Source organism: Monosiga brevicollis, genomic scaffold (genome assembly GCF_000002865.3).
Source record: "Monosiga brevicollis MX1 MONBRscaffold_11 genomic scaffold, whole genome shotgun sequence".
Classification (NCBI taxonomy): Eukaryota; class Choanoflagellata; order Craspedida; family Salpingoecidae; genus Monosiga; species Monosiga brevicollis.
In genome coordinates, this window is record NW_001865048.1 from 342,355 (window position 1) to 363,402 (window position 21,048).

Genomic DNA, 21,048 nt, shown 5'->3' on the forward strand with positions numbered 1-21,048 from the left:
AGGAGCGAAAATTGGTCGGCACAACAAACCGAGCAGGTATTTCGACTGACCGAGGGAGAGAAGAGATCGGGGGGTCCCAAAGGCAAGACAAACCGCGGTAGAAGAGGGTGGGGTGTTGTGGGGTCCGCTTACACGACCACGATCCGCATCACTCACTGACTGACTGACCTCCCTCGTGCCCAAAGGCGTATTTGCGAGAGGGAGAGAGAGGGACAGAGACAGAGACAGAGAGAGACAGAGAGAGACAGAGAGAGAGTTGAGAGAGAGAGTAGAGAGAGTAGAAGAAGAGAAAGAGAGAGAGACGAACAGACAGACAGAGAGAGAGACGGCCCAGCGCGCAAACACACACACACACACGCGCGCAAAAATTGGCGATGCACAACCAAAAGTCCGTTTTCAAAATTTCGCGCCAAGTCAAGGGAGGGAGAGGGTGAGAAGGAAGTTGAAAGCGTTGAGAGCGGTGGCGAAAAGGCGGAGAGAGGCAGAGGAAAGAGAGTAGGAGATTCAGAGAGAGGGGTAGAGGGTGGATGAAAGCAGAGATGAAAGTTAGTCCGGGTTGTTGTAGTTGCGAGGTTTCCAAATCAAACTACATCTTGTTTTTGTATAGCTTAGTTTACTTTTATGGTGATCAAAGCTATACAGCTTCTCCTGGTGCCTCTCCCCAAACCACAACACTTTTGGGTTTCGAGTCCATTTGTCAGACAAAGTATCGAACTCATTGTCAGATACAAATGTCAGATCATCGTAAACTGTCAGACAAGTGCTGACAAAACTTGACTGCGGACATGCACGATGCGTTCATGGCGCCGTCATTCCGCCGCCCGCTCGGTTCAGGTGCTGGCCGTGCAGTGAACAGGCTGCTGAGCCCCGCCCTGCCTGCTCACAAGGTCAAAGTCGGGCAAAGCCGGGATACATCTTAGGCAATGCCAGTCGTTCGTTTGTGCCGGGAAGAGGGGACGGCATGCCCGCACTTGGATCGACCCAACCTAAGGAAGATCAGCGGACACGCATAGCCAGCATGCCGTGCGAGACTTTGAGCGTGCCTTGATCTCTCTGCAGGGCCGCAGGCTGCCATTTTACCTCGCGCATAACACCCTGCACCCTACTTTGACCGTGTTGCTCTCCAAATTGGCCCGGTGCATCATGGCCCAACAACCTCTTGCCGAGCCATTCCGGCACAAGCCGGTGCACGAATTAGCCTGCCGGTTCTGTCGCACACCCGTGTGCGGGCGCGCCATGAAAGCCGTTTTACTGGCTGATGTACAAACGGTGCTCTTCTCGACGGATACCCTTCCCAAGCGCTGCATCCTTGTCAACGCAGAGGTTCGCACAGAGGCTTGCCATTGTCGCATTCGCGACATGGCCTGTGACGGGTGGTACGTGCAGCAATCCGCCCTTGCCTCAGCAAAGGACCCGAGCGTGGCCATTTCATTTATTACTAGTGCAAGTGCACACTCACAGACTGCATAAAATTGCTTGCCATCTGACACGGCGACCGGTATGCTCCCCCCCCCCCCATTCCTACAGTGGCAATGTCATTGGCTACCATGTCACCCAGCCCTGCAGCGTCTGCTTGCAGGCGTGCAACAATGGCCATCTTTTCATGTTCCACGGGCACACCACCATTGGAGAAGAGCGGCCCAACCTACGGCGCCCCTCGAAGCCCCTTCTTTGGGCCAGCCTGCCGCCCCCCGCCGCCGACCAGCAAGGCACGCACATGGACACGCCCAGCTGCCTATACGTTGACTGTTGCCGATAGCACATCTTGTTCCCTGCCCCCGATCGTGTTCTTGATGGGATCAAGCCCAAACACACTGCCATCAGAAAGCCAGCAGGTCATCATCGTTTTTTTGCAGCACGCAATAAAGTCATACATGTATTTTTATGCCAATTCATCTTAATCGAGTCGTGTTAAAAATTGATTACTCTACACCAAACCAAGAGAATACAATAGCTACGTGCGAATGAACCACACAGGTGCATCTGTGTGTGTGTGTGTGTGTGTGTGTGTGTGTGTGTGTGTGTGTGTGTGTGTGTGTGTGTGGCCACGGGCAAAGCAGAAAGGGGGGTTTTCCGTTTACGTGCCATCGCAATTCAAAGTTCTCGGGACACATTAGTTTGTTGCGTCGGTGGACTCTGGCGCCGCCTTACCAGAGGCTTCAGGTTGAGGCCCAGCGCCAGATCCAGTTGCGGGAGAGGTCGTTGAAGCCACCGGGGCAGTCTCTGTTGTTGTTACTGCTGTTGCTACTGCTGGTGCGCCTGTCACGGCTTCTGGCGTGCTCTGAGACGTGCTCTGAGAAGGATGCAACGTTGATGGCACAGCCGCATCTGCAACAGGGGCTGCCGTATCCTCCGTGGTTACGTCCATGGCGGTGGCCGATGGTGCGGTCGAAGTCGCATTCGCCACAGAGGCGGAATCCGTCGCATCATTGACACCATTGGTACCGACAGTGTGGACAGCAACCGATGCCTCAGTCGAGGCGGCGGTTGTGGCAGCTGGAGCATTCGTTGCCTCTGATGCAACAGCTTGCGCCAACGCCTCGGACTTGATGGGAGGCGCCTCGCCCATTGTTGAGCTTGATTCTGGAGCGGATGTGCCTTGTTCCGGCTTGCCGGCATCTGGTGCTGTGGTGTGGTTGGCCCCATCTGGGACCACCACACCATCGCGGACTTGTGTCTCCACGGGTGGTGGGAGCGATGAAGCTTCCCCATTTCCTGTTGCAGGCGCGTCCACTGCTTTTTGGGGGCCAGCATGACTCGCGATTGCACCTAGCGCGGGAGCGTCTGGCGCCAAGGCAGATGGGCTGCTGGGGAGCAGCTCGCGGAGGCGTTGGCCTAGTGAAGCTCCTGGCACCTCTGACCAGGCGACCTTGGCCCGCTTGTCAAATACCGGCACGGTAACGTCATCAATCAGCGTGGTCTCCTCGATGGGGTAGAGACCCACGACCAGCGTGGGGGTCACACTCAACTTGAAAACAGCCGTGCTGAAGTATTGTGCAAGGCCAGGATGAGCCAGTCTGATGAAGCGGGTGCAGCAATCAGTTCGGCTTGCACCACAGCTCGGCACCAATGCTCTGTCCAGCGGTTACCCAAGGGGCCGCGTCCAGAAGACATCGGCACACGGGCATACACACACACACACACACACACACACACACACACACACACACACACACACACACGGTCACACGGACACACACACACACACACACACACACACGGTCACACGGACACACACACACACGGTCACACGGACACACGAACATACACACTGCGCCCTTACTAACCTAGTCGCGGAAATTAAGAACACGCCATCGGGCAGCAGGTGCGCTTGCAGGTCAGGACGAGCAAGATCTCGGATATGTATCAACAAGCGATCGCGAATCTGAGGTTGTCCGAATAATCAAGTTCATGGTACGGTGAGGTACAGCCGACACCCGGCTTGATGCACGACGGCAAGGTCGGGCGCCTACCACTTCGGCAATAAAGGCCCATGCTGCGCGCACTTCAGGGAAGGACTGCTTTCGCTGAGCTACGGTGAGCGTGACACCAGCTCCTCGATGGTGGCCTGCCAGCACACAAGGCCAGCTGCAAAACAAAGCAGTGGGCAGGTTAATGTGGCGATGAGGTCAGCAAAGGCAAGCACAGGCACGAAAAGGATCAATCTCAACTCGGCCTACGGCCATGACCCAGCTGCAGAGGCATGGAATGACCTGCAAAGATCGATATCATCGACGAGAAGCGCTACTTCAAATTCCACGGTCCCGGCCTGTGGATTGTCACGTTTGAAAACTAGGCGGATGTGCAGATTGCTGTGCAGAATAGCCTTCAGTTTTGTATCCAAGTCTAAGCATGACCAGTCACACCACGAGTGATCTAGGGGTCATTGATCGAGCTAGAGCTAGAGACAGAGGTGGAGGAGAAGGCGCCAGGCAATGCAAGCGAGGCGCAGCAAGAATCATACCCAGCATCCAGGTCTCGAGTGAGTTGCGGGCCTTGGTCAGCATGTGTGACCGTAGGATGCAATACAGAGGGGTGGGCAAGAAATTGGGCACCCGATTTGCCCGAGCCAAAGAGACCATGTCATCGGCCAGGCGAGTGCGAGCACGCTCATGATAAAGGGTTGCCAGCAAGAACTGCGCCGTATTCCAGGTCAAGAATGGCGCTGTGGGAGTCGGGAGCGATGTTGTATTGGCATTGGAGGTGCCACCACGTAGCTCGCCCAGGTGCAGTTGACAGGCAAAGACAAAGCCGGGCCGTTGCAGCATCAAGCCATCTTGCTTGCCACTGTAGTGGCACTCGGCACCGTCGTCGTAGGTGGCAGCCTCGCGCTGGAGGTCAGTCAGAGTACGTTGCAGGAAGAGTGTATGACGTGCGCGGCGCAGATGTTGGGCTGCCTCGGCGGCCGAGTAGACGGGCAAGGGCTCCGCCCCAAAGCCCGATAGGCTGGCTGCATCCACACCGTGGCCCTTGTCCCAGTTGGCGGGCAGGGTTGCGCCGTGGGCCACCACCAGGTAGGCACCCGCCCGCAGACGAGTGGGAAGCACCAGGGCCATCGGAGCGGCCTCATCTAGGCCATCGGGTCGAGCCAGGCCGTACAAGAGTCGGGCTTCGGGCTCGTCGTTCTCCACGCGAACTCCGTAGGCGGGCAGGGTCAGGCGCACACCCACGATGCCGGGGCTGATCAAGCGGCAGGAGACCTGCACCGAGAGCTGCCTGAGGATGGTAGTTGCATCGTGATGGCGGCGCTGTCGGTCGCGCAGACGCTGAGCGGCCGTGCGTAGATTCTGTTGGGCTTCTGTCAGGGCCGCACTTTTGGCGGCCTTTTGCAACACCGGGTTGGGTCGCAGTGGCTTCTGTTTGACCACCCGCGTGTCCATGTAGGTTGTCTTGGTAGCAATGTTGATGGCATTCTCAATGACGCTGACGTGATATGTTGCGTCCCTAAAATGAAGCATTGACCCATGGTGAATGCAGCTGACGCCCAAGCTGGTTCTGGTTCGAGCCACATACCGAATGCCCTCGGAGAGACGTTGGCGTTGTGTTTCCAAACTGAGCTCCTCCTTCTCCTCCGCCTCCTCGTCGGGCGCATCATCCATGGCATCCTCGTCAGATTTGTTCGGAGCTGTGGTCGTGTCGATGAAGACCGCTTCATCGGTGCGTTTGCCGTCCGCTAGAGCTTCAAAGTCCATCTCCCCGATTCGCCCGAGCATCACCTCTTGCGCGCTCGGGGCTCTAAGTGCATGTAACATGGGAAGGTCAGCACACACTCTCTCCACCTCTCAAGCGCTCAATACCGGTCACTTACGAAGCCATTTCCCGGGTACCTTGCGGGGCATATTGCTTGATCCGAGCCGTTGACCAAGCCTCGAGCGCCACGCTCGGCACCCCCTCTGCCATTTTTTTTTTTTTTTTTTTCCTCAAATCAGTGAGAGCGAAAAAAAATGCGAGATGGCGGATGTCATAATAGAGAAGCCAAGTTAATTTTACTGACGGCGATGACGGCCAAAAGGGGCGGTCAAGCTTTCCACACAGCTTTTGTCACGGATAACTACGTCTGACATTGAGATAATGAAGATTTCAATATCGTAACAACGATAGTTTAAGTAGATACAGATGAGGATATCGTAGCAAATGAGTCAAAATCATTTTCCTCAACGCCCCCCCCCCCAACACCATCGGTCGTCATCGCCATCGTCGCCCGTGGCACAGCTTGGCTCTTGGTCCCTCGCGGCTCTTGGTCCCTCGCGGCTTGACTTGCGACGTTCGGAGGCCGTTCTTGCGGCTCTTGCATTTTTACATCTCTCCGTTCTCTCCTTCTTCGCCGCAGGTGGGTGCGCTGTGTCTGCTGTATAGGAAGCACGTTGGCATCCGCCATCTGTGCGTGTCGATCTTCCTGCAAGCGCGCTGCAGCACGACTGGACAGCTAAAGCTTTGATCACATGTGCTCCGTGCCGCCGTGGCTGACTTTACAGTCCCGCGCAGCCCCACGCCTCAGCCAAACATCGGCCTGCTCGCCATTCTCTCTCTCTCTCCCCCCTTTCTCTCTCTCGTGCGGTTGCCTGGGACATGGCGCGCTCAGGACCTGACCCTCCCTGTTGAAGAGAAGAGACGCCGGCAGAGTCTCTGATAGCCTTTGTGTCGTTTTTGCCTTCTTGGCTACCGCTGTTGTTCTCTGGCCGCCAAACCCGTCTGAACCAGACTGTTGAGTCTGTGCTGGGTCCAGTACCATGTTGTGCCTTCGGCGCCAGGATGCAGCGGCTACTCGCCCCTCTTCCACTGGAAGCAATCAGTTTGCCAAGCGCCCAAAGTTTGAGGTCAGTTGTGCGCATTCTCCCGCCCTGTGGTTCCTTGCAACAACCTACAAAAGCAACACTGCCGAGTCACCGTTCCTACTTGGTGTCCCCCCCCCCTCAGTATCGCAGCGTGAGAGCAATGCGCTGGTCCCGACGAGCACGCCCTAGTCGCCGCGATTCAAAGAAACGCCGTCGAAGTTCGGGCCGGCCTACCCAATATGAAGACATTGGCACAACGGGCGTCGAACCCAGCCTCTATCGGCGACCCTCTGCCGACGAACTCACCAGTACCCACTTCAACTTTACACGCCGGATTTCCCTCGCTTCTCTTCAAGAAATGCCCGCCTTTCCTCAACAGTACGTCTCGGCACTCCGACTTGTTGCCCACCAGAAGCTTGAGCACCTGGGCGCAAAAGTTGATCTTCCATCAACGCTCGGAACGGCAACTCTTCTCCAAAGTTCGGCGCGTCTTGGCATCACACCATCTCACCATCTCACCAAACCACTCGCACCTTCAGCCCCAGCAATCCCGACGATGCTTTTGAGCAAGTCAAAGAGACTGCCGTGGTTAGCGAACTCAGCCTACCCCTGTGCATTCGCACTGAGCTCTACACCCAACTAAGTCGGATCGAGGATGCCCAACTTGAAGAGGCCGCCTACTTGGATCTTCGCCAATACGGCAACGCTCGAGTAAGGCTCGTTTCATTGCCAAGGCGATCGTCTTTGCTCCCGTTGGTGATGGGCATCTTATTCTGCGTCCCAACGCAAACTGACCGTCCAGGCTAAAAACGTACCACACTTGGCCGAATCTCAAACCTTCTATACCCCCAGTCATCTGACGCTCATGCTTGAGGGCCTCGACCTGAGCTCATCTGACACTGAGGTCCGCCATTTCCCCCACCCCTCTGATTCCAATCGTGTTGCCGTGCTCCAACTGTGGCCGTCCATCACCATCCCACGGTCCCATTCCTTTGTTTGATGTGTACTTTGGACCGCCATCGCTCCAGGCATTCTACCCGTCTTACGAGATAGATGACATCGCCCTGGCCGCTGTATACGGCGAAGACCTACCCGAGGGCCACATGTGGCCCTCGGAGCGGCGCATCCTCTCTCGTGCTCGACCAAGTTTGTGATGATCCGGCCAAGGCTGCCTATTTCCTCTCTTGAAAGGCATCAGATTCCTCACCCTTGCGTGTTTCTGGTACCCCTCTTTTTTTCGACACAGAATCCCAAATCTCCGTTTATGGATTTGGAGATCTCGACCCAGCGCTCGCAGAGCAGACCATCATGGCCAGCAAAAGGCGCTCCACCGTTTCCATTACTTCCGACGGCGGTTACGGCTTTGATGAAGAGGCTGCACTCGAGACCACGCCCATCCGACCTCGCACCAACAGCACCCTTGTCCTGGGCATGCCTGCTGATGTATGTCTATAGCCTGCCTTGTCTCTCCCTCATCCAACCCGGACATACGCCCATCTTGAGCAACCGCACTTACAATCCTGCCTTCCCACTATGCCCTTACAACTTGGTTTAGGACTCGACCATCGATGTCGTGAACCGTTCACCATCCGCCTCAGACTCGGACCTGACCTCGACACATACAGGGGCATCGTCCGCCCCCTCCCCGATCGCTGCGGGTATTGCTGGCCCCATCCAGCCCCTGGGAAGCACAACCGACACTGTTTTGACCTCGGATACCAACCTGGCCTCTTCTACGGACAATTTGGCTGCTCTGTCAGGCCCGGATCTGGACGACCTCCTTGATCGTCTCTTTGACCTGGTACGATACCCAGTGCGTGTGGTGGGGCCAGTCAATGCTGCGCCCACGCCTGACCCTGCTTGCAATTCTTGGCCTCAGACTCCCGAGCTGTGCTCTTTGTCTATCGCGCTTGACGGATCTCTCATGCTTGTGCCTGTGCCTCCACCACAGGGCTCAGCTGCCGCCTCCCGTCGTGGTTCTGTTTTGACAGACTCGGGTGATGGCCCTTACACGACCGATGATGTCGGTGCCTTGCTCGATGCTGGACGCCTCAGCCAGCGAGGCTCCATGGTGTATGCCTTTGACACGGATGCCATGAAGCGTGCGGAAAAATTGCGCGCTGCCATGCAGCAAGAGCTGGTCCGCACAGCTTCCATGCGCAGCCGGTCTGGCACACAATCTGGCACGCGGCCCCATCGCATCAGCTCAGCACCGCCCGTTATGAACATGGTGCCGGAAGACAGCCACAGCCAAACCCAGAGTCCTGAAGTCCCCGAGGCTTCCGATGTTGCTCAGGGGAGCACCATTACTGAGAGCTCCAAGATGGGAGCTGAGAATCACGCAGCTGATAATCTACCCGGGCAGGTTTTCCAGGGTCAATCTTCAAGCCCTCAGGAGGCCTCTGCCACGAGTCACGAACTGTCTGCCGACGCGGCCGCAGCCAGTCAACCTACAGATCAGGGAGCTCCGGATGCGCAAGTATCAGAGCGTTCATCAACACCTCAGGAGGCTTTGCCAAGCCCCTTGCCGTCGTCGCCTGCAGCCGAATCCCAAACGCCAGGTGCATCGCCAAGTGCAGTGGCCTCGGATCAGGAGTCGACAATGTCGGCAGAGCAAAGCTCCCAACCAAATGGATCCACCGACATCAAGCCTCAGAATTTGACGGAACAGATGGACTCTGACGCTGACTCTGACGCTGACTCTGACTTGGACATGGATGAGGCTGATCCTGACGGCGGGTACTTGCAGGTGACACAAGAGCATGATGTGAGCGAAGATGACACCCGGCGTCCATCATCGACGTTGCCAACATCACCCGTCTCTCCTCCCTCACGACCTCGCACAGCTTCGCCGCCGCCATCCACCATGGATAAGGTGGAAGGGCGGGTTGCCCTGGGCATTCAAGCCATCAAGGCTCGGGCTCATCAGGTGCATGGACAAGAAGAAGAGGAGCGGCGGCGACGAGAAGCAGCGGCACTGAGGCTCCAGGCCTCTTTTCGCGGCATGATTGGTCGTCGCCGCGCTTTTACTGTCCGTGATGCCCTCACCAATTCCGGTGCGTATCTTGGCGCACACTCTTGACCCTGTGCTTGCAATATGATATTCTGTATGTTGACCCTTCCTTAATCGGCTCACCTGGGACATCGCGATCGCATAGCTCCGCAAGACCCAGAGATGATAAGATTGAATGAGGTGATGGAACGGCTGAATGATGCTCAGGAGGACGACGAACAAGTGGCTGAGCTCCAAGAGCTGATTGGCTTGTTGAGCCAGGGCGAGGCGCTTGTACAGGTGCGTGCCAATGACTCAATGCTTCTGCTCCTTCCCTCGACTGCCGACTCTGACCGACCATGGCACTCGGTGCGCGTTTATGCAGGAGGCCTTGGACTTGAATGCCGTCGTGACGTTGCACGATCTCAGCAAGCGTGGGGATGCTCCTCGTGTCCAGGTACACGTGTGCAACTGAAACACACGCTTGTCCACCATCAAGTCCAGTCCAAATTGAAGGGTACTCACTCCTCTTCCTCCTTGTTGCTGTAGGAGATGGCGTTGGAGGGCCTGGCAGGCTTGGGCGCGCATGTGGCAGGCGCTTTGGAGATGAACGATATTGGTTGCTTCAACACGCTACAGCAACTGCTGCGTTTTGATGGGCCGCGCCCGCGAGTGGCCGTCGTCTTGTTGGCCGTGGCTGAGCACACCCCGGACCTGCTGGTCGTGACAGGCTGCTTGCCGTTCATGGCCAAAGCCTTCCCTGATCTAGAGCGTCCCCAGTTGGACAAAGCGATTGCAACGATCTATGGCATAGCGCAACATCATCGCTTTGGCGTGGCGCGTGCCAACTTTGCTTTGCCCCTGCTGGAAGTACTTCCTCGCTTCACCGTTGGCGAAGATGCCAGTGTCATCCAACAAATCCTCGAACTACTCAAGCTTGTTCTCGCAACTGAGCCCGCTGCTGCAAGCGGCATCAAGGCCACAAATTCTTATCAAGACGTCCTCTCGCTGCTGGCCAAGCACGATAACCAAAGCATATCTGATGCTTCACAACTGGTGCAGCTCCTGCTGTCCCGCTAAAGACCGTTGATGCTTACCCTCCAGCCGATGCTGGTGATCTCCGAGAGATGTCACAAAAGGCTGCTGTACCAATCCGGTTGCCTTTGTTCGTCTTTTCATACCTGCCTGCCGTGACAGCCCTTTGCCCATGATCAAATGGTCTTTTTGTTGTTGTTGTTTTCAGTTCTCTTTTCCTCTTTTCATTTTTTTATTTTGTCGTGTCATGGCGGGTGTTGATACTGTCGCTTTTGGCCTCAACAAATCATTAAAGGTCTCTCTTCAGACCCCCTTGCCAACTGCTGAAGGCGCTGTGCGTCTCCTTCTGACTTATCTTTATTTCTTCTGCGCCTGTTGCTTCATGGCCTGGCGTACTTTTTGATATGACTGTCGAGGTCGCTAATTGAAGCGACTGAACCCAACTCCCACAAAGAGCTAGCTCATCCTCAGAGCAATCTACACAGCGTCACACATCAATTGGTGATCGGATCTAATTCAGTCAATCTCAAATGGCTTGTCACTCAAGGATCAAGTTTCTCGGATCGATCCCGTCCCTGTGCTGCGCTCCGTTTGCTCTGGGGGCTGTCGTTGTCAAATGGCTGCCAGGTAGGACATGTTTGCGGCACAGAGATCATCAGTGCTCATTTCCACGTCCCGATTCCCGTCGAGTAAGCGAACGATGCACCGATTGTGAAATTCACACGGCCGTAGAATGAAGCTGAATCGACAAGGGGGCCCCGCGGCCCATCAAAGTCATACATGAGATAAATGAAGAAGACGAAGAAGAAGAAAAACGAGTAAGCACTCGCACATGACACTGCAAGCGCGACATACCCCAGAGGAGGGCCATCCATGCCATCAGCAATGTTGCGCACGGGAACTCCCCGGCGCACGAGTTCCGGTGTCATTCGATCACCTGGGTGCATCCACAGTTGTACCTACAAGGGTATAGTCACCAGCGGGCGCAACTGTGAAGATGACGATGCTCGTGTCGCACCAAGGCAAGGCCAAGGTTTTCGCACATACCTCTGACTCACGATACCAAAACTGGCCGAGCAAGTTGCTCACGGAAAATGGCTGATGATCGTGTTCGTCCCGCATAATATAGCCGCAGGTGCCGTCGGCTAAGCAGCCGTTATAAACGCCGGGGGCGGCAATGACAATGTCAAATTCCGAAGGACGAGTGTTGCTCAAAGGTGCCATGGCTCCCGTGGCTGCAGCCAGATCTATCGTCGACGTGACTGATGCGGGGCGCGCCACCTGAGCAACTGCCGGGCTGGGTTGTGAGCCCGAGATGCTGCGTTGCAAGCCCCGGCTTGATTCAGGCCTCTGCCAGGCTGTTGCGCGTCGTGGGCCCAGAGAACGAACGCTTGAGCTGTCTTCGGAGGAGGTGTGGCCTTCGCGTTGTTGTTGCGGCGGTAAATCCGCTGTTTGTGGCGCCGTCTTGTCGGACTGCACTTGGATATTCGACTCCAAACGCAGCTCCAGAGCTGTCAGTCGTGCTTCGAGCGCACCCATGCGTGTCACAACTGAACGAAAGCAAGAGTGCGCAGCAACCTTGGATCGAGGCATGACCTCATCACAAACGTGACATTGGTCCGTGGCGTGCTCGCAATTGAGTGCGTGAGTGTTGAGATCCTTTCGCAGGACAGATCGCTTGCATCCAGAATGGGGGCATGAAACCTAAAGCCAATCGTGTCAGACCCGGGTGATCAGCACGCTGCGAGAAGCGAGTGGGCGCGGCCCTTTCTGTGCCACGGGCAGACAGCCGATACCTTGACGTAACCGCAGTTCATTTCGTGCGCTTCACGGTCAGCGAGCTGAAACTCATCAGGGCAGCCCTCGTCCCTTCGCGGGCATCGCACATTCATACGTGCAATTGCGGAACGCGCAAAGAGGGCTGGCTTGAGCTTTTCGGGAGGACATGGCTCGCGACACGTGGGGCACTCGGGGTTGTACTGCAGCGCTCGCTCCAGGCACTCTTTGCCAAAACAATGTTGATTCGGGCACTGTGCGTTGCAAGCAGGCATGAGATAATCGGGTGCATCTCACACCATTTGGTGACAGCAAGAGACGTAGCGACAAAGCCGCAACGGTAAGCGTGCGAGGTTGTACCTGAATGGCGTCGCACATGATGTCTTGACAGATGGCGCAACGGGCGGGGTGGTCTGACCGCAGCGTATCCACAAACATGGCGTCATCCCAACACGCCATGCTCGTGGTCGTGTCCAAAAGGCCAAGGCAAGAGGTGGTAGTGGCAATGCTCAGCCAATACAGAGACGCCTGCACACATCAACCTGCGATCGGTCTCCTAACCGAGGCACCCACTGCTCCTATCCCTTTCCCCCATTTACCGGTGCGCCGGACCACCGCCACCACGCAGCACTGAAATGCTGACAATGCCAGATGCCCCTTTGAAATACTTTTCCGGCTCAAGCTGAGTCGGCTCATCTCGAAAGCAAACATAAGTATTTTACATATGTATGTGTAGATACCAAAGGTGTTCTCGATGTTTCACACACACTTGGAGTCAAGTGTGTGTGTGTGTGTGTGTGAGTCGTTAGAGAGACGAAGAGGGGGCGGGGGCGCGGCAAAAGGCGACGCAGGGCGGGGGTGGGGGCATAGCACAGCCTTTTTGAAATGGTGGTGGATGGGGGAGGCGTGACTTGTGGCAGTTGCAAGGGGAAGCTGGCACGAAGGTGGTTTGAACGAGGTGAACAACTCCTTGAAGATTGACAACCTTGCTTGTGTCTTGATAATGTAGGCAGCTGTTCCACGGGTGCCAGTGGTGCCCCGAAACCTTTGGGCAAGAGTCCCAAATTGCGTTTTGGCCTTGAGCATCATCTTTAGCATCAGCACCGCCCGGCCTTGCCATCCTGGGCACCGCACTTTTGGACCACCACCATCACCATGGCCACTACTAGCCGGTATCCTGAGCTCGCAGGCATGCTCTTCCCAAGCGACGAAGCTCGCCAGGCAGCAGAAGGAATCATTGATAAGAAGAACGCCGCGCTGCCAGTGCCCCCGGTATGGCACAAGGCTGCCATGTGAGGAGGTGCGCTGTCTGTTCTGGCTCCTCCTTGTAACTCATCCTGTTCTGATTGCTTCTCAGAGCATGGATGAGCGACGATCCAATGCCTCCCGGCTGATTCAGCGAGCGAAGGAACGTGCCATGCAGCTGGACCAGGAGGCTCAAGACCGAGTGGAGACCATTAGCGCCTACTCGGCTGCTCGTGCATCACTCGAGGGCCCGCTGCAAGCTATGCCAGAAACAGAGGAGGAGGCGTCAGGTGATGCTGATCAGAAGCGTGAGCTGCCCCGTCGACCCAAAGTCAGCAGCGAAGACGCCATCAAGCAGCGGCGTGAGTCGCTCAAACAAGAGGAACACAAAGCAGTTCTGCGTGGGGTGTTGTACCAGGTGCGTGAACATTCCTTCCAGCTGTTCTTGAAATGGCTGCTGCTTGCGGCACCAAGCGTGATGGGCAGGGCTTAAGCTTGAGGCCGCGATCGGCTTGGACGTCTCGATAACACATGGGTGCTCACCGGACTTGGCGTATTTGGGACCACTTGTGTCACTTGACAATGCATGCAGCTTGAGCGGGGTTTGTTGGTGTGTGACGGCCGCGACGAGCAGGGGCATTTTATCGTGCGTGACCCCCGGGACGATGCCGTCATCATCATCGATAGCCTGACAGCCGATGTCCAGGAGCAGTGAGGTCTTCTTATGCATCAAGCACATTCTGACCATTATCTTCTTAATCTTGATGTCGTTGACCCCTCGCATCAGGGTCAAACGTTTATTGTAACTCGGATGCACCCTTCCGCGTCTGCTTTGCAAACGACCTGCCAGCTTGTTGTCTTTCATTTCCTCTTGTAATTTTTGGTTGTTATTTTTGTGTTTCACTATTCTCTCTTTCTCTTGGCACGCTTCATGAGGTAGGTGTTCTGGCCAGTTTCGGAACAACTATATCGTTTGTGAGGCGTGCGCGTAGCGCACTAGTCAATTTTACATTCAATACAATGTTGGTTCTTAATGCCTAGCAATGTGTGCAAGAGTCGTGCAGGAGACTTTTTCGTCAGATCGCACGAGCCAAGCTGATTGCGTTGGGCAACAGCGGGCAGATTCGGGGCTTAATCAACGATAACAAGATCCAGAGTATCACCATCGTGAAGCTCATCCATGCGCTTTTCGCCTCGGTAAAGGCGAACATGCTGTTTGGAAAGAACCTGGGGTCCGGTGCCATGGGCCGTAACGGTCAGACCGTCATCACCTAAAAGTGGCAGGGCGGTGACAAGATTGTAAGTGCAAGCATGTGGACCAACACCGGGGAGCCACCGCCGACTGCGCTGAGACGTACTGTTGAGGTGCTTGAGGACCCAGTCGTTGGTGGTATGTGCAGGCAGGTCACAAGTGAACGTGGCAGGCATGCCAGTGCCCTCCTTCTCAAAGTAGGCCAGGGTCACGGTCATGGTCCGGTTACCGGTGCAAGCTTGATCGGCCGACATGATGCAGTTGAGGTGCTAAAGCTGAGCTAGGTCTTTGATGTAGAAGCAAACGCTTGAAAAGATGGTTGTATTGTACTTGACTTGTTGAAGCTGAAGTAGAAAATGCTTCAGACATGACCGAGCTGGCCACTTATAGGTGTAGTGAGCCGAGCCCAACAGCGGCTTGACTGGGAGGGCTTGGTGCAGCTCCAGGGGGTAGCTCGTGATGGGGCTATGCACCGCCAATCGGCATCAAGGTTTGAAGAAGAGGGGTAATGCTGTTGGAGCGTTGTCGAGCAGCCCTCACCGAGAGTGAGTTGGAGTCGTGCCGAATCGTTGGCCTGATGGACCTTGTTGCCCGAAGCGAGTGGAAGCGGCCTTCCAGAGGTCTTGACTCCTGATTGGTCTTTCACATGCACAAGGCGCGTAGAGGAAGATCGGTTTTGTTTTGCCTGCATGCTTGATGTCGTGCGACATGGGACTTGAACTGGTTTATGGTTTAAACGCCAACGACAAAGCCGACATACTTGTCGGCTTTGGTCTTTGCATACATCCACCCCTCAATCAAAGGCGGTGTGGCTACGTCGTCAATGCGAGCGCCCATAGCATAGCAGAAGCAGCCGGGGTGGAGCCCATAGCAGGTTCAAATAACATGTAAGTTAAAATACCCCTTTAAAGTTTATCGGATGTCATGTGTAATGCAAAGTGTGTGTCTCTCTCTCACTCAAACGTCTAAAAGTCTCTATCTCTCTCTCTCTCTCTCTCTCTCTCTCTCTCTCTCTCTCTCTCTCTCTCTCTCTCTCTCTCTCTCTCTCTCTCTCTCTCTCTAAATCTCTCTCTCTCTCTCTAAATCTCTCTCTCTCTCTCTAAATCTCTCTCTCTAAATCTCTCTCTCTCTCTCTGTGTCTCTCTCTCTCTCTCTCTCTCTCTCTCTCTCTCTCTCTCTCTCTCTCTCTCTCTCTCTCTCTCTCTCTCTCTCTCTCTCTCTCTCTCTCTCTCTCTCTCTCTCTCTCTCTCTCTCTCTCTCTCTCTCTCTCTCTCTCTCTCTCTCTGTCTTTCCTTGTTGCATTATTCAAAGCTGACCTCGGGCTCATCGCCGAGCGAGAATCTTGGCTGGGACCCCTCCAACACCATGTTGGACTTTATCACAAACTTAAAGATCTGGCATGTCCAGGTAAGTTGGCCGAGCTGGCTGAAGCCGTGGTGCCTGTTTGTGGGCGGCATGGCCTCGAGCTTGTTTGCGGGCTCTGCCAAGCAGCCACCAGCGCCGTGGCATCACGTGCACAAGGGCCGTTTTGGTTGGCACTGAGCTCACGATGTGCGCCTTGAATCGATAGCTGCTGGGCATCGCCTTCTTGGCGCTCTTGGCCAACATCGTTGAGAAGAAAGCAGCAATGCGTGGCTGCCATCGCAACCCTCTACCAGGTAGACCCGGCCCCGGCCCTGGCCCCGGCACACCTTGAGGGCTCCACACCGTGCCCTGCCTTGTCCTCTTGCCCATGCATATCTCACCTTTCACCTTTGCGTTCCATGCGCCCGGCGCCTCGCCGCTTGGTCGTGCAGCCTGGTTTGATCGCTTTCTGCGCGTCGCCTTCCTGGGCATCTTGGCTGGCCCCAGCTTCTACGCGCTCGACTCCTTCATCGGCCTGCCCATCTTTACCCCGCTCCTTGTGGTACGTGCTGCCCTGTCCTTCCGACCACGGCAGTTGCGAACCACTCAACGTGCATGCATTCCTGCGTCTAGTTGTACCTGATCCCGTACTCGGACCTCTGTGAGCAAGATGGTGGCCGTGAACACCTCTATGCCGTACGCAACACCCCGCGCCGGTGCTCGACACGCCCCAACATACGTGTGTGCGGTGCAGTGGCATGCCGGCTGCTCACCCCGCTTGATCCTCCACCGCGAAATGAGTAGCGTCGTTGGTGGCTCATGGGCTGGCTGCGCAAGCGCTTCAACCTCAAGCTAGTCAAGACTGTCGATTTGGAGAAGGACAAAGCGTACGTGGATTGTAGCCGGGGAGCGGCGGGGGAGGCTTCCCTCCAACCGAATCACAACTGACACCTGCCACGGTCCTGGATGTTCCCCTTTCATAGTTATATTCTCGGTATCCACCCCCACTCGGTGCTGCCCTTTGGCAGCATGGTCGCGCTGGGCGACGAGACTGAGGGCTCGCAAATGAAGGTACATCTGCTCGTTTTTGTTTTTCCGTCTGCCTGCGTGTGTCCCTGTGTGTCTGTGCCTAACGTCGGCCACAGAGAAAAGAAGCTAACGTCATCACAACGCATCGGTTTTTGGATCACTGACCTTAGGAATTGTTCCCCCACCTTAAATATCGTACCCTGGCCGCTACCTTTTGCTTTTATACCCCCTTGTACCGTGATATGCTGCTTTTTGGTGGTGCGTTGGTTTGAGTCTCGCCATTCAACCACAGGGCACTTCATTTTCTTTCTTGACACATCTCATGTATCTCAATCCTAACCTCCCGGGGTTCGTTTGGGACAGGCGTTGTGGACGCGGCACGCTACAGCGCGCGCCGCATCTTGAGCAAGGGATATTCCCTTGCCCTCGTTCCCGGTGGAGGTGAGTGCAACGACAGCGCATGAGGTTCCTCAGCCACGCCTTGTTGGCGGCAAGTTTTTTGTTGTCCCTCACATCTGGCTTCCAACCCTTCTCATCACAGCGACGGAGGCCCTCTACTGCTACCCCGATCGCGATGTGGTGTATTTGAAGAAGCGCCGTGGTTTTGTGAAGCTCGCCCTCCAATCGGGTGCTTCCCTTGTTCCTGTCTTCAGCTTTGTGAGTTGCCCGCTTTTGCTCTTGGACAACGCGATTTATCTTCGGCTCATGTTCACGCTGGAGCGGCACAAACCCTTTCTTTTCCCTTGTTTTTCTTTGACTATTCCTATTGTCTCTTGCTCGCCCATGGACGGCCTCTTCAGAATGAAAACAACACCTATGACCTCTTCGGATTGGACAACCCTACCGTTGACTGGGCCAAGCGCAAGTTTCAGGTATCGAAGAAGGGCGTTCGGTCGACCCGTGCTCCGTGTTTTCACAGTGGTGGCTTTTCTCACGCAAATGCTACTTTCCAATAACCTCACAATGCAACACAGAACATCTTCGGTATCTCCCTTCCCTTCATCAAGAATGTGTTTCCCAAACGCTGCGACATCACTGTTGTGGTTGGCTGCCCCATTGCGTGCCCTCAAGTCGAGGAGCCAAGCAAGGAGATGATTCAAGAATACCTGGACAAGTACATCGAAGGCCTCAAGCAACTGTACGAGGAGAACCGCACCAAGTACAACAAGCCGGCCAATAAGCCCCCACTTGAGGTCATCTGAGCAATTGGCCCACTGGAATCTCATATCGACGATCGGATGGTTTTTTTTTTAACCTTTTTCCCCGCTCAAATATCTCTTCCCCGCCACACAATCCAACCAATGCTGACCAAAGTACAGCAACCAAGCAATACTGAGCAATGCTGAGACGGGACACGAAACTTGAGTGGTAGCTCATTGCATGCATCATTTGTGTGTTTTGGAATAAAACCCAAATGTTCCTGCCTTCGCGCTTTGAAGAAAAACAACAAGTACCCGCCGACAAATGGCAAGGCACAACGAGAAGATCGACTAGTTTGTCGAGTTGCTGGGCGCGGGTGGCATGCTTCTCCGATCCTCTAGCTCATCATAAGAGATGGTCATTTGCCGTTCCACCTGCACATGCGCAAAAATCACTGAGCCAAGCCATGCGGGTACACAATGATCGAGGCACAAAACTACCAACCTCCTTCCACTGCGCCACATCAAACACAAGATAGGTCCCTGATTCCCCGGTGTCGGTCAACGTGGTAAGCGTATCCGGTGCCCGAGTGAGCCACAGCTTGAGCTCTTTGTGATACCGCCAGTGCCGTGTGCCCCTGTTACCGCCAACAAAAGAGTCATGTTTAGAGTGTCAAGATCGGGTTCCGCAGAAAAGACCAAGTCGGCGACAACAAAAAGAGAAAGGTTGAAAGTACAGGGCTAGCGACAAAAAAGCCATCACAACTATCATCCAGAGAGCAGCCAAACCAGATGCATAGCAGAGACCATCCCGTCGCACGGGCCCAGAAACTCGGGCCCTCTCAACGTACAAGATTGAGGCAGCAGCCAGTTGCATGACATCGCCGGGCATGCTATAGAAGATGTAGAAGAGAGTGTGGCTCCGAAGCTTGGCGATGCGTTGCTGCAAGGGTGGGACCTGCTGCACATTGTAACAGGCCGGTAGCTCTGGCATATTTTCGGATTCTGGCGTGGTCAGCGCCGACTTGAAGTGCATGTACAATGGATCAGGGGAATTCACGTCAAAACCCAGCGCCGTCAGATCCATCCCCAACGAGAGCATTTGAAGATCCGGTGTCATGTTGCGAATGAGGGCGAGAAGCCCGTGCATGCCATAGCGGTGGTGGCCATCAGGATCGACGTCCTGGAAGGGATCCGTGGGTGGGTTACTTGCAGATGGCCCTGGCCCCGATCCCATGACAGTGTTGCCCAGGCCTTCGGGGCCTGGCGCTTTGGCGTTGGCCGAGGATGGCGATGCAGCCATTTGTGGGCTGCGCGCTGAATGTGGAGGCGAGTCCATAGCGCGTTGCGCCATGCCACCGCCTAGCGACGGGAACTCTTCACGCTGCATGCTGAATGACGGTGCAGATTGCGATACCATGCTGTTGAAGCTGGGTGCAGAGGCCGGTGCCGAGCTGTTTGAGGCCGAGGCTGTGAGCAACGCAGAGCAAAAACAATGAGGTCAAAAAAACTGATTCTCAGGTTGAATTGATTGGCGAGAGGGAGAGGCTTACGTTTGGCAGGTGAAAGGGTGGGAAATCCATCCAAGTGTGCCTACACCCCAGTCAAGAAGAGAGAGAGCGAGGAAGGTCAAAGACACCGGCAATGGTAACAAGCAAGTATGTGCACCTCTGAATTCAGCGCATGAACGCCTGCTGGTAAAGGCCAACCTGATATTCGGAGTTTGAGCTTGGCAGGCGAGCGCGAGGGTCGACAATGCCAGAAAAGGGTGTAGCTCCCTAACGTCATTACAGATGGAGAACCCGATTGAAGAGAAAGCAAAAGATTCCGTGGTGAGAGGAAGTGGAATTGACTCAATAGGGCGACAGTTGCCAACTGCATCTACTCGAGTCCGACCTGATGCATGGGAGAAGGTGGCATCATCGCATAACCGACATCGTTGCTACTGGCGGTAGCATAGCGCGATTGAGACCTGTAGGTTTGCAAGGAAAAGGCAAAAAAGAAAAAAAAAGAAAGAAAGAAAGAAGAGGTTCAGGGTGAGATGCAATGGGCCGAGCGCCAAGACATCGAAAATGTTTTAGCAGCAACACAGTCACTCACTGGGCCGGGCCATTCTTCATGGGTGACGCTGGCATCGAAACCTGCCATTGAAAAGGGACAGGTCGGAAAAACAAAAAAGGTGAGACGGCCATCCTTGCTAAACGGACTGGACTTTTCATGGGAGCCTCGGGGCAAGGTTGTTGCCTCGACGCGCGGTAGTACGTACAGATCGCGAGGCTCCAGGAAAGCCGATGCTAAGGGAAGATAAAACAGAATGGAGAGCGAAAAGGAGGTGAGGCATTGTTACACGGTGTGAAGTGAAGTGCTATAAGTCATGCAAGTGAATTCGAGCTGAATTTCACACGTTCTCCCGAGCCGCTGTTCTGACACAGTTGCAAAAAAAAAAAAAAATGGACGTGCTAGTGCTGCGTTGCGAGGCGGGCCAGGACCACAACGTCGTACCCGGGTGGAGGGCCAGCAGCGCCCCGATGCGCCATTGTTAACTTTTTCAAGAACAAAAGCGCACGTCTTTGTCACGGACTTTTGGCGTACACCACCAAGGTGCGGTGGGTGCGGGGCACGTCGGGCACTGGAGCACGGATATCAACCCCAATGGAACGGGCCAAAAATGTGCTATCCAAACTATTCCATGTGGATCAAGGATGCACCAGAGTACATCAGAGAAGCAAGGCGATATCAGAAAGGTGGATGAGTGTAGCACGGGCATTAGCCAGTGCACAAGCCCGCAGCAACGAGTGGCCACGCATCACTCGCAAGGCAGGATCACAAACACACAAGACCATCAGTCGCCAGGACTTGGCCCACACAGTTATGCAAAGAAAAAATGGAAAACAGCCAAAGCCAGCCAGACAGTGCATTCAAATGCAAAACAAGTCCATGGAGAGGGAGAGGGGGGAGGGT

General features: G+C 55.1%; 6 protein-coding genes across 6 annotated transcripts; 4 read left to right on the plus strand and 2 right to left on the minus strand.

Annotated features, from left to right (window-relative positions):
* Positions 1–1,143: 1,143 nt before the first annotated feature.
* On the plus strand, positions 1,144–1,759 carry MONBRDRAFT_8460 (uncharacterized protein; the record flags this gene model as incomplete). Its single annotated transcript, XM_001745995.1, has 2 exons — positions 1,144–1,376; positions 1,528–1,759. The coding sequence occupies 2 exons, from the start codon at positions 1,144–1,146 to the stop codon at positions 1,757–1,759; spliced, it is 465 nt and encodes a 154-aa protein (XP_001746047.1).
* A 354-nt stretch (positions 1,760–2,113) lies between these two features.
* Positions 2,114–5,192, minus strand: MONBRDRAFT_8461 (uncharacterized protein; the record flags this gene model as incomplete). The annotated part of the gene is made up of 3 exons (XM_001746144.1): positions 2,114–2,968; positions 3,474–3,568; positions 3,965–5,192. The coding sequence occupies 3 exons, from the start codon at positions 5,190–5,192 to the stop codon at positions 2,114–2,116; spliced, it is 2,178 nt and encodes a 725-aa protein (XP_001746196.1).
* Positions 5,193–6,435: 1,243 nt separating this feature from the next.
* Positions 6,436–10,347, plus strand: MONBRDRAFT_25678 (uncharacterized protein; the record flags this gene model as incomplete). The annotated part of the gene is made up of 10 exons (XM_001745996.1): positions 6,436–6,653; positions 6,815–6,986; positions 7,078–7,179; positions 7,304–7,421; positions 7,522–7,718; positions 7,831–8,076; positions 8,227–9,331; positions 9,434–9,567; positions 9,653–9,724; positions 9,817–10,347. The coding sequence occupies 10 exons, from the start codon at positions 6,436–6,438 to the stop codon at positions 10,345–10,347; spliced, it is 2,895 nt and encodes a 964-aa protein (XP_001746048.1).
* An 888-nt stretch (positions 10,348–11,235) lies between these two features.
* Positions 11,236–12,537, minus strand: MONBRDRAFT_8463 (uncharacterized protein; the record flags this gene model as incomplete). Its single annotated transcript, XM_001746145.1, has 3 exons — positions 11,236–12,006; positions 12,099–12,332; positions 12,439–12,537. 3 exons carry the CDS (start codon positions 12,535–12,537, stop codon positions 11,236–11,238), a joined length of 1,104 nt encoding a protein of 367 aa, XP_001746197.1.
* Positions 12,538–15,283: 2,746 nt separating this feature from the next.
* MONBRDRAFT_25680 (uncharacterized protein) lies at positions 15,284–15,678 on the plus strand (the record flags this gene model as incomplete). Its single annotated transcript, XM_001745997.1, has 2 exons — positions 15,284–15,449; positions 15,515–15,678. 2 exons carry the CDS (start codon positions 15,284–15,286, stop codon positions 15,676–15,678), a joined length of 330 nt encoding a protein of 109 aa, XP_001746049.1.
* A 352-nt stretch (positions 15,679–16,030) lies between these two features.
* On the plus strand, positions 16,031–18,150 carry MONBRDRAFT_25681 (uncharacterized protein; the record flags this gene model as incomplete). Its single annotated transcript, XM_001745998.1, has 11 exons — positions 16,031–16,087; positions 16,146–16,233; positions 16,372–16,481; positions 16,553–16,615; positions 16,724–16,806; positions 16,903–16,990; positions 17,119–17,206; positions 17,312–17,389; positions 17,490–17,605; positions 17,749–17,820; positions 17,923–18,150. 11 exons carry the CDS (start codon positions 16,031–16,033, stop codon positions 18,148–18,150), a joined length of 1,071 nt encoding a protein of 356 aa, XP_001746050.1.
* Positions 18,151–21,048: the final 2,898 nt, after the last annotated feature.